Source organism: Tachysurus fulvidraco, chromosome 9 (genome assembly GCF_022655615.1).
Source record: "Tachysurus fulvidraco isolate hzauxx_2018 chromosome 9, HZAU_PFXX_2.0, whole genome shotgun sequence".
Lineage (NCBI taxonomy): Eukaryota > Metazoa > Chordata > Actinopteri > Siluriformes > Bagridae > Tachysurus > Tachysurus fulvidraco.
In genome coordinates, this window is record NC_062526.1 from 70001 (window position 1) to 82261 (window position 12261).

Genomic DNA, 12261 nt, shown 5'->3' on the forward strand with positions numbered 1-12261 from the left:
CCATCCTCCCTTCAAGAAGGTGCAGTTGTCCTGTCCCCTTTCCAGAAAAGCACCCCAAAAGCATGATGTTTCCACCCCCATGCTTCGTGTGTTTGGGATTGTACTCATCCATCTTCTTCCTCAAACCACGGCGAGTGGAGTTTATACCAAAATATATGGAGTTCTATTTTGGTCTTATCTGACCACATGACCTTCTCCCATGCCTCCTCTGGATCATCCAGATGGTCTTTGGCAAACTTTAGACAGGCCTGGACATGTGCTGACTTGAACAGGGGGAACTTACACACACTGCAGGGTTTTAATCCATGTCCAATCTTTAAATGATCTATTAAATGTAATTAAAAAAATCAATTTCTTGTTAGAAACAAATTAAGGACATTTATACTTACAATGTGTACAGTGACCTACAGGTGTATGGCATTAGGTCTACATTATTAGAACACTGTTACAGAGCATCGTGAAGAAGATTTGTCTTATTTAAACCTCAGATTTAGTTTGGTTTGCTCTTAATTGTTGAAGTGAGACATTTCACCATGGTGAGATCCAAAGAGCTTTCTGTTTGTCTCAGGAAAGGGATATAAAAAGATCTCAAAAAACTTATAATCAGTCATTCAACACTGTCTGAAAATCATCTACAAATGGAGAACATTTAAAACAGGACAGGTCAGGATGTCCAAGCAAATTCACCCCAAGAGCAGACCAAGAGTCAAGAAGCTTTTATTGTCATTACACCATATATAACTGTTACAGTACACAGTGACATGAGACAACGTTCCTCCAGGATCAGGATGTTACATAAAACAACACAGAGCTATAAGGACTTAGTAAGTTAGTCATAACCACATAGTGTATCTGTGTAACCACCTGCTTGTGGGAAGAAACTGTTACACAGTCTGGTCGTGAGGCCCGAATGCTTCGGTACCTTTTTCCAGATGGCAGGAGGGTGAAGAGTGTGTGTGAGGGGTGAAGAGTGTGTGTGAGGGGTGAAGAGGGGTGTGTGGGGTGAAGAGGGGTGTGTGGGGTGAAGAATGTGTGTGAGGTCCACAATGCTGTTGGCCTTGCAGATGCAGCGTCTGGTGTAAGTGTCCATGATAGAGGGAAGGGAGACTCCAATGATCTTCTCAGCTGTCCTCCATCCATGGTCTTGTGATCTGAGATGGTACAGTTCCCAAACCAGACAGTGATGCAGCTGCTCAGGATGTTCTCAATGGTCCCTCTGTAAAAAGTAGTCAGGATGGGGGGAGGGAGATGTGCCTTTCTCGGCCTTCTTAAGAAGTAGAGACACTACTTTCTTGGTGATGGAGCTGGTGTTGAGTGACCAGGTGAAGTTCTCCGCTAGATGAACACCAAGAAATTTGGTGCTCTTGACGATCTCTACAGATGATCCGTCGATGTTCAGCAGAGAGTGTTCGCTCTGTGTTCTCCTGAAGTCCACAACCATCTCTTTAGTTTTATCAACATTCAGAGAAAGGTTGTTGGTTCTACACCAGGCAGTGTATGCATCTAGTAGTTGTTGCATCTCCTCTCTGTATGCTGACTCATTGTTCTTGTTGATGAGACCCACCACGGTCGTGTCATCGGCGAACTTGATGATATGGATCGATCTTTGCATTGCTGCACAGTCGTGAGTCAGCAGAGTGAACAGCAGGGGACTGAGCACACAGCCCTGAGGGGCTCCATTGCTCAGTGTGGTGGTGCTGGAGATGCTGTTTCCACTCCAGACTGACTGATGTCTCCCAGTCAGGAAGTCCAGGATCCAGTTACAGCGGGAGGTGTTTAGTCCCAGCAGCTCAGCTTCCCAATCAGGTGCTGAGGGATGATTGTGTTGAATGCTGAACTAAAGTCTATGAACAGCACTCGTACATAAGTGTCTTTATTGTCCAGGTGGGTGAGGGCTAAATGAAGGGCAATATCATCGTCTGTGGAGCGGTTTGGACGATACGCAAACTGTAGGGGGTCCAGTGAGGGTGGTAACTGGGTCTTGATGTGCCTCATGATGAGCTTCTAGAAGCACTTCATAACTATGGGTGTGAGTGCAACGGGACGATAGTCATCTAGGCAGGACATTGTAGACCTCTTTGGGACGGGGACAATGGTGGTTGTCTTGAGGCACGTAGGAACAACGGCGCTGCTCAGGGAAATGTTGAAGATATCAGTGAAAACATCCACTAGCTGTTCTGTGCATTCCCTGAGCACCCTGCCAGGAATGTTGTCTGGTCCAGCAGCCTTCCGTGGATTAACTCTGTATAGAGTTCTCCTCACGTCGGCCGTGGATAGACAGGGCAAGGAAGACCATCTGAGGGGAGGGGTGGTCTTCCTTGCCGTTACGTTGTTCTGCGCCTCAAACCGAGCATAGAAGTCGTTCAGCGCATCTGGAAGGGAGGCATCTCTATCACAGGCAGGTGAAGCTGTCTTGTAGTAGCATGATCACCTGTATGCCCTGACACATGTGCCGGGTGTCTCTGCTGTCCTGGAAGTGGCTGTGGATTGTCTGGGCGTGTGCACGCTTTGCCTCTCTGATGTCTTGGGACAGTTTGGCCCTTGCTCTTCTTAGGGCCGCCCTGTCCCCTGTTCTGAAGGCTAGGTCTCTAGTCCTCAGCATCATACGCACTTTAGCAGTCATCCACAGCTTCTGGTTGGAGCGTGTGGTGGTGGTCTTGTGGATGGACATGTCATCAATGCACTTGCCCATGTAGCTGGTCACTGATGCCGTGTACTCCTCCAGATTGACGGAGTCGCCGCTGGTTGCAGCCTCCCTGAAGACGTTCCAGTCAGTGCACTCAAAGCAGTCCTGAAGAGCAGAGGTGGTTCCTGCTGGCCAGGTTTTCACCTGCTTCAGAACAGGTTTAGAGTCTGATGAGTGGTCTGTATGCTGGAATTAGCATCACAGAGATGTGGTCTGAGTAGCTGATATGGGGGCGGGGCTCCGCACAGCAGAGGGCGGGGCATCACACGATACGCACTAGGGGATGTTTGTTTAAACAAGATCCAGCGTGTTTTCCCTTCTCGTTGTAAATTCCACATACTGGTGGCATTTAGGGAGCACTGACTTGGGGTGAACATTCTGCAGGTCGCTAATAGCCCCCTACAGCTCACTTAGCGCCTCTTTAGCATTAGCGCTGTGGGGAATGTAAACTCTGACAATGAAAACAGTGGTGAATTGCTGTGGTAAATAAAATGGCCTGCATCTAACAGTCTCAAATTGTACTGAAGATGAACAGTAAGTAGAAACGAGCACAGAGTTCTTACTCCATTCCGTGTTGATGTAAACACACACACCACCACCGCGAGTCTTACCGCACAGGGCTGCATTTCTGTTGGCACGAAATGAGGTGAGCCCGTCCAGCTGAATGGCGGCGTCCGGAACGCTGTTACTGAGCCACGTCGCCGTGAAAACAACGCATCAGTTACTAAACTCTCGGCGTGTAGTGCGTTAGAGTCGGATGTAGTCCAGTTTGTTTTCCAGGGAGCAAACATTGGAGAGTAGAACGGACGGGAGAGCTGGCCGACTGGGGTTTGTTTTTAGCCTAGGGTTTGTTTTTAGCCTAGCACGGACACCCGCTTCCTCACGCACCGCTTTCGGCGTCCCCTCTCCTGGTCTCCGGTACCAGGTGACGCCAAGGACTGGAGGCCTGGTCTCTCCGCAGCAAGCCGAGGTCACGAAGCCTTTCCAGTACATTATCGTGCAGGTTGGTTGTTGCACGATTTCTGTACTTTATTAGTTTCTGACGGTTGTATACGTGAACACCGCTGTCTCTGGGGTTATGTACTGGAAGTAGTCTGGCTAAAAACCGTACAAAACGTAAATAGCACCATATTGAATCCAGAGTGGCTGCTGCGTGCTACTGCCGTGCCGCCATCTTGGATCCCGCTAGATGATTAAAGACGGCTCCAAAAACCTACAGCAGGCTCCTGATACAGCTGATGAAGTGCATAAATCTACGGTAGTTAAGAGACTGAACAACTTTAATGATCATGGGAGGTGAACAAGGAGGAAAGCTTTACTGTAACCACAACAGAGGGAATGTTTGGTGTAAACCAAATGTTGTGTTTCAGCAAAAGAACCTCATACCAACTGTGAAACATGGAGGTGGAAGTGTTATGGTTTGGAGATGCTTTGATGCAGCAGGACCTGGTCAGATCATCATTGTATCAGAAGGTTTCCTTGGTGGACTCGCTGAACAGTAAAAAAACAGGTCTGGAGCGACCAAGTCAAAGCCCAGATCTAAATCTTATAGAGATCCTGTGCGGTGATTTGAAGTGGACTGTGGATGTAAGAAACCCCTCAAACCCACAGCTTAAAGAGTTGTGCATTGAGGACTGGGGGAAACGTTCTTCCAGTCGATGTCAGAAACTGGAGGATGGCTAAAGATACATTGAGGTTATTTCAGCCAAAGGGGGAAACACCAGCTATTAGGACCCAGGGTGTACAAACTTTTTCACATGAGTGTATAAGCCTTTGTGTGCATTGCCTTGCACTGTTCCATACATCCGTTATTATATTGTCTGTAGCAAGTTGGACAAACTTTGAACACACGTACAACAACTATGGAGTTGAACACACACACAAACACACTGAACTGTCACAAAGGAATTCAACTGCATGCAAATGGGTAAGAGGTGTGTGTGTGTGTGTGTGTGTGTGTGTTTGTGTGTGTGTGTGTACAGGGACTTCTCCCCTGCTCTGTTTAACAGTGTCCCCATCCTGCCTGGCTCGTCGGTCACTCAGCTGTCCTCGGACTCGAACACTTCACTCACCCTGAGAGTCACACACGACCCATCAGCTCCGTCCCAAACTAAACCCACTCAGGACGCAGCAGCTTTGTCCCAATCCAAGAGCATCACTGACAACAAGGACAGGTTAGGACTCCTGATCTGCTGAATTATAGACCTAATAATGTGTTATAATCTCAGTGACATTGTTCTGGGATCCTTTTGAATGTAATCTGTCTCACATCCTGTCTCTCTCTCTCTCTGGTCATCCTTCAGCTCCAACGTACTGAAGTCTCCTCTACTGCTCACTGCAGCCTCTAAGATTGAGCCGATGAAGGCCCTGGACTCACGCTTCACTGAGAGGTCAAAGGTCACCCCTGGAGTCAGCAGTTCACCTGCTGCTGTAAGCACTGCACCTATAGACAGGTAACAATGATGAACACCTACATTTATTTCACATGCTGTAAACAGCACCGGCGTATGTCTCTGTGTCCTGGTGCTTTTCTGAATGGTGACTCAGTGACAGTGTGAGGAACTTGTGAGTAAAATGTGAGAGCGAGCGCTGATGCTGATCTCATGCTGATCTCATGCTTGTCCAAATCCATCATGAGGAGGAATGCAAACTAGTAACAGGTTTGGTAGCGAAGATTTCAAATCTGAGTTGATGATGATGCTGATTGACGACGTGAGCAGATCTTTAATCTTTAACCACAGGTTTGAGGATGTTGATGTTTAGAGGATCTTCAGTATATAATGTACAGGATCTCATACAGAGGGACGAGGAATCATCTGATACACACCACTGACATCATACAGAGGAATCATCTGATACACACCACTGACATCATACAGAGGAATCATCTGATACACACCACTGACATCATACAGAGGAATCATCTGATACACACCACTGACATCATACAGAGGAATCATCTGATACACACCACTGACATCATACAGAGGAATCATCTGATACACACCACTGACATCATACAGAGGAATCATCTGATACACACCACTCACATCATACAGAGGAATCATCTGATACACACCACTGACATCATACAGAGGAATCATCTGATACACACCACTGACATCATACAGAGGAATCATCTGATACACACCACTGACATCATACAGAGGAATCATCTGATACACACCACTGACATCATACAGAGGAATCATCTGATACACACCACTGACATCATACAGAGGAATCATCTGATACACACCACTGACATCATACAGAGGAATCATCTGATACACACCACTGACATCATACAGAGGAAAACTGTATTAAATCACATATATATTTGCACCCCTTCATCCCCCAGGCTTAAGGATGGCAGCGGTGGAAGGACTGATGGGCTAAAAGACTGGAAGGGACGAGAGGACTCGAGCAGTGACAGTGAAGATAAGGTGGTGCAGAAGATGGTGCCCACTTTAACTAAACGCAGGAACGATATAGATGGAGGGGAAGTGGTTGAGAAACGGAAGAAGGGGCGACCCAGGAAGGATTCCAAGCTGATGATGAGCGTACCCCAGGTGTACACACAGGTACACACAAACAAATCACATTCATTATTAATAATAGGAATAATAAATAATATTTAAAACAATAGAATTGCATCACCACACAGTTCTATATGTAGTGCATTAGGATGACCAAAGCTGTAGCTAGCAGCATTTTCCTGGCCGAACATCACACCATCTGCTCTTGTTGAATCCAGTTGTTTTCTTTTTGCTGTATTAATGAACTCATCTCTTCTGGGAAGTTAGCCATTAGAGGAAGAGAGGCAGAAATAAGGTTATGGCCAGACGTGAGCGTCTCTCCAACACACACTGGTCTGGATGATTTATCATCACCTGACATGGCAGAGAGACGTGAGCTTTAATGAAGCATTGTTACAAAGGTGGACCATGGAGGGGATGATGCTGTACATGACTTGTAGTACATCACACACTGGGAGGTTAACGGAACATGGATAGATATTTCTTTGTTTTGTGTGTGTGTGTGTGTGTGTGTGTGTGTGTGTGTGTGTGTGTGTGTGTGTGTGTGTGTGTGTGTTAGGCTCCGGTCCCAGTGGAGAAGGAGATATCACGAGTCATGGCTCCTGTAGCGGTTAAGCTCAAAACACCTGCAGTACAGAAATCATTTAGCACACAGGTAAAATACACACACACACACACACACACACACACACACACAGAGGTTGAGACACTGGGGGAGATCGTGACATGTCTGTGTGTGTGTAGGTGGGCTTGGACCCTGTTGTGTATTTGGAGGTGGACAACGAGTTGTGTGTAGTTGCTGGTTCTCGTATCAGTCAACTCCGCTTCAGCACTAACGGCCGAGAGTGGAACATGGTGTTGACCAGCCGTATTGTCATGGCAACGGCCAGCAGGTACAGTTGTGCTCTCACTCACTCACTCTCACACACTCTCGCGCGCGCTTCTCGCTGCGCGCGCGCGCGCACGCGCGCGAACGCGCAGCGCGCGCAAAGCAGCTACGGCCGCTCGCGCGCGCGCGCGAGCGACGCGCGCTAGCGAGACCGACGCGCACGAGCGCGCGCAGCTCGCGAGCGAGCGCGCGCGCACACACGCAGCGCGCGCGCGCGCGCGAGCGCGCACACGCGCGCGCTCAGCGCGCGCACAGCGCGCGCAAAAAGCGCGTCAGCGCGCAGTCGCGCGCGCGACACATCGCGCGCGCAGCGCGCGCGATCGACACACACACAGATCGCGCGCTGCGAGCGCGCAAAGCGCGCGCGCTACACGCGCGCGCGCAGCCGCGCGCGCGCGCTGCGCGCTCGCGCTCTCACACTGCGCGCGCGCTGCACGCACGCGCTAAGAGATCGCGCGCGCGCCGCACGCGCGCGCGCCGCGCGCGCCGCGTACACGCGCGCCGCGCGCCTCGCGCGCGCGCAGCGCACACACACTCGCTCTCGCTCAGCGCGCGCGACACGCGCGCGCGCGCGTACGTCGCGCCCACACACACGCTCGCGCTCGCTCGCGCACACACTCTGCGCGCGCGCTCGCGCACACACTCACCGCGGTCGCGCGACCACGCCGGCCGCGCACGCGCGCACCCATCGGCGCGCGCGCACACACACGCGCGCGGCCCGGCGCGCGCGGCGCGAGCACACGCGCGCTGCGCGCACCGCACGCGATCGCACACGCGCGCGCGCACCACGCGCACGCTGCGCCACGCTCTCTCACGCGCGCGCACACACTGCGCGCGCTCGTCACACACTCTCTCTCTCTCTCACTCACTCTATCTCACACTCTCTCTCTCTCTCTCTCTCTCTCTCACTCTCTCTCACACTCTCTCTCACTCTCTCTCTCTCACACACACTCTCTCTCACACTCTCTCTCTCTCTCTCTAACATACACACACACTCACTTTTTCCTCTCCCGTCTCTGTAGTGATGTGGTGGCCGTGGTGTGTGAAGATCGGACCCTCTCAATATTTTCTGCATGTGGGCGGAGACTTGTCCCACCAATTATGCTCTCTGCACCAATCACAGCTCTGCATTGCTCTGCCCACTTTGTGATGGCTCTGACTGCCTCAGCCACAGTGTCTGTCTGGTACTGGCCCTGCCCACTTTAGCATGACATCACAGCACTGACATTAACATAAGTGTGTGAAGACAAATAAAATAAATAATAAAAACACTTTCTCACCATCAAGCGTGTTGTAGACAGGAACGTAATCACACATGAGACAATATTTATAGCATTTTACATTTCAACCTTAATGTTTTTTAGCAAATGTGTTTAAATCTTTCAAAAAATTGTGTGTGTTTACAGGGACATGCAGAAGAAAGTCGCTCTGGTCAAAAACGAGTCTCTCAACTGTCTTTTATCAGGTGAACTTCACGTTTAATCACAATTCTGACCTGTCTCTGTTCCTCTCTCTCTGTTCCTCTCTCTCTGTTCCTCTCTCTCTGTTCCTCTCTCTCTCTCTCTCTCTCTCTCTCTCTCTCTCTCTCTCTCTCTCTCTCTCTCTCTCTCTCGTGTTCCTGTATCTGTGTCCTGCTCTCTACATCTAACCCCGTCTGTTCCCCAGGTGTTGACACAGTTGTGTTCTCTATGTTAACGGAACACGGCGTTCCTGTAGTCGCTCTGTCTAACGGGCGCTCCTACTGCTTTAACTCTGCTATGGAGACATGGTGAGCCACACACACACACACACACACACACACACACACACACACACACACACACACACACACACACACACACACACACACACACACACACACACACACACCTGTATGTAGTTGTCCAATCCACTGTGTATAAAATCATGGAGATGCAGGACTTCAGGTAATGTTCACATCAGAATGGTGACAGTGTGTCATGGCTGTTGGTGTGTGTCAGCTGGTCTGGTTTAGACCGTGAAGATTAACTGAAGCTCTTGACTTGTATGATTTTTTTGCTTTGTGCTGCTGACATGTGATTGGCTGATTGTATAACTGCATTAAAGTATAACTTCTGCTCTTTCTGTGTGTCAGGAACCTGATTGTGGATAAACAGGACTCTCTGGTTCAGTGTGCAGATTTCAGTAGTTGTGTAACTTCCCATGATGCACCGGGCTGCACAGGACCTCTCGCCACCAGTCAGGGACGGAACCTGAGGTACAAGTGCTCTGATTGGCCAGCGTCCAGCTGACGAGCTCTATAACTGGACAGTTTATGTAATCCTGTTCTAATCGTGCTGCATGTCTTTGTCTGTCTCTCAGTGCGGGACGGTTAGCGTCTCGTCTCTCGTCCACTCCTCATCATGTTCAGCAGGTGATGACTCTGTCCTTCCTAGAGAATCAGCTGTCCTCTGCTTTAATTCTCCACTCCACTAACGAGTACAGACACTGGCTGCTCATCTACACCCGCTTCCTTGTAAACGAGGGTGAGGAACAAGGGATGGAGGGGAAGTGATCACAGATGTGTTTATAATGAGGGACGAATGTAATGAGTGATTAAAAAAGTGGAGGATGAACAGATGTTTATGTAACGGGACAGATGAAGGGAAGAATGGGACCAGGGGAGAGAAGGATGGCAGGAGGGATGTTAGTGATGGAGAGATAATAAATGCAAGTCAACAAGAATTCTTATGATCGATGTGTAAATCATTACATCATATAAACATAGTGAAATATTCACGTAGAATGCTTCAAATAAAAAGGAGTTAGGTGTGTGTGTGTGTGCGTGCGTGTGCGTGTTTGTGTGTGTTTGTTTGTGCGTGTGTGTGTTTGTGTGGGTGTGTGGGTGTGTGTTTGCTCAGTGTGCATTGAACCTTCTCTCTTGTCTGTCTGTCTGTCTGTCTGTCTGTCTGTGTAGGTTATGAGCAGCGGTTGAGGGAACTTTGTAAGGATTTATTGGGGCCGGTTCATAAATCCAGCAGCAGTTCTTGGGAGTCCACAGTGCTGGTAAGTTTACTAGAGGAAGAGCAATTGCACCAACTGATGTTCTGATGTTCCTGTTGTCCTGATGTTCCTGTTGTTCTGATGTTCCTGTTGTTCCTGATGTTCCTGATGTTCCTGACCTCACCAGTGTATTTTTTCATTTTAAAAATTAACCAGTTGATTTCGCTAGACTGAGGGTTTGGGTTCAGGTTTTTCTCTCCGGCTTGTTTTACTGACCCTAATGAATGCTAACCCATGGAACAGCTGAACAAACCTTTGTCCTGTTTACTTACCGTCCCTTAAAAAGAGCACATGTATAAAGTGCTGTAATTCCTGCACTGTTCATTGCAGTGCTTTGTGTCCGTGTTCTCTCACTGGACTGTGAAGATAAAACCTCTTCTTTTGTGCAAAAAAATGAAACCAAGACAAATCATGTCAGATCTCACTCTGCAAAATCCTGTTGAACAAATCTAGATAGAAACTCCACTGCTGTCTCTCCATCCACACCTCCACACTTCGTCTGCACCAACAGCCTCAGATCCTTCCTCACCTCATCCTTTATAATCTTTCCTAATTTCTGCTCTACATTCAGATATAAAACATTCCTCACAAACTCAGGAGAGAAATTTTACCTTCCAGCATGACAATGATCTGAAACACACACAAATCATCAGACGTCACCAGAACCAGGTTGTGGAGTGACTCAGCCGAGTCCAGATCTACATCCAATGTAATGTCTGTGTGGTGACCTGAAGAGGGCGCTGTAACAGGAGCTGAAGGAGAGTTCTCATGCTTATGGAGGCAAAATATCCAGATGTTCTAAACTGATTAAATATTGTAATAAAATCTAAAGATGCTTTAACTAAGTAAGAGTTTAGAGGTTTGCACATTTAACCAGTTTATTCTACATATTTTTACCTTTTTTCTCCTAAAATGATTCGTATTGTTTTTCACTTTAATATATAACGACAAAGATTCTGACACGATTTATCTTTATCTGTTTTTTTACATGACAAAAACCTGACATTTTAACAGGAGTGTGTCGACTTTTCATCTGAAGAAAGGAAAATCTTTGCTCATGGTGTTTAGGGAAGAGTAATTATTGTCCTGAAATATGAATAAATGCTCATTGTGTTAAATGTCATAATGTGTTCTATCATCATGACGGTGTTTGTGTGCAGGGTTTGAGGAAGAGAGACCTGCTGATGGACGTGCTGCCGGTGGTTGGACAGAATCTACGCTTCCAGCGTCTATTCACTGAGTATCAGGACCAGCTGGATCTGCTCCGCCCCAAATAGCACTGTACCTGCTGCGACCTACTTAACCTTAACCCCACCCAATGTGCATTGTCCCGCCTCCCTAATTAGTGATGAACTCTTTAGGAATATAAGAGCTGTCTCCCCCACTCTGTCTCTCTCTCTGTCTTTATCTGTACACTAATTGTAGCCTGAATTAGGAAAGTGTGGAGTGAGACAGAGGGTGAAACAGTGTTTGTGTACAGGACTGATGATGGACAGCTTGAAGCTCCGCCTTCAGTCAGCTTTTGTATTGTACATGTACATTGTAAACACTTTTTTTTTCCTTTGTCTTTTTCTATGAAATGAATAACAGACCAAAAGTAATTTAGAAAAAAATAAACAGGTGATTAATTCTACTGTGTGCAGGTGTGTGTGTGTGAGTGTGAGTGTGAGTGTGAGTGAGTGTGAGTGAGTGTGAGTGAGTGTGAGTGAGTGTGAGTGAGTGTGAGTGAGTGTGAGTGAGTGTGAGTGAGTGTGAGTGAGAGAGAGTGAGAGTGTGAGTGAGAGTGTGAGTGAGAGAGAGTGAGAGAGAGAGAGTGAGAGAGTGAGTGAGAGAGAGTGAGTGAGAGAGAGAGAGTGAGTGAGAGAGAGAGAGTGAGAGAGAGAGAGAGTGAGTGAGTGAGTGAGTGAGAGTGAGTGAGTGAGTGAGTGAGTGAGTGAGTGAGTGAGTGAGTGAGTGAGTGAGTGAGTGAGTGAGTGAGTGAGTGAGTGAGAGAGAGAGAGTGAGTGAGAGAGAGTGAGTGAGAGAGAGAGAGACCCTGCTTAGTGCAAAATGTTTTTTTGAGAACCCACACAGAATTAGACAAGACTTCACACAGAGATTAGAACTCAAAACCACAGTACTGCTGA

General features: G+C 48.0%; 1 protein-coding gene across 3 annotated transcripts in view; it reads left to right on the plus strand.

Moving 5' to 3' along the window:
* LOC113648160 (protein HIRA) overlaps positions 1–11768 on the plus strand; it is a 21504-nt gene extending 9736 nt beyond the window's left edge. For 2 of the 3 annotated variants that reach the window (XM_047818772.1, XM_047818773.1), the window contains exons 14-25: positions 4669–4860; positions 4990–5139; positions 6048–6270; positions 6785–6880; positions 6970–7118; positions 8137–8298; positions 8521–8579; positions 8780–8882; positions 9228–9350; positions 9455–9618; positions 10050–10138; positions 11296–11768. In XM_047818772.1, coding sequence (XP_047674728.1) covers positions 4669–4860; positions 4990–5139; positions 6048–6270; positions 6785–6880; positions 6970–7118; positions 8137–8298; positions 8521–8579; positions 8780–8882; positions 9228–9350; positions 9455–9618; positions 10050–10138; positions 11296–11412 — 1627 coding nt within the window. In that variant the 3' untranslated portion in view covers positions 11413–11768. The other variant, XM_047818774.1, reaches the window with a different exon arrangement.
* The last annotated feature ends 493 nt before the right edge of the window (positions 11769–12261 follow it).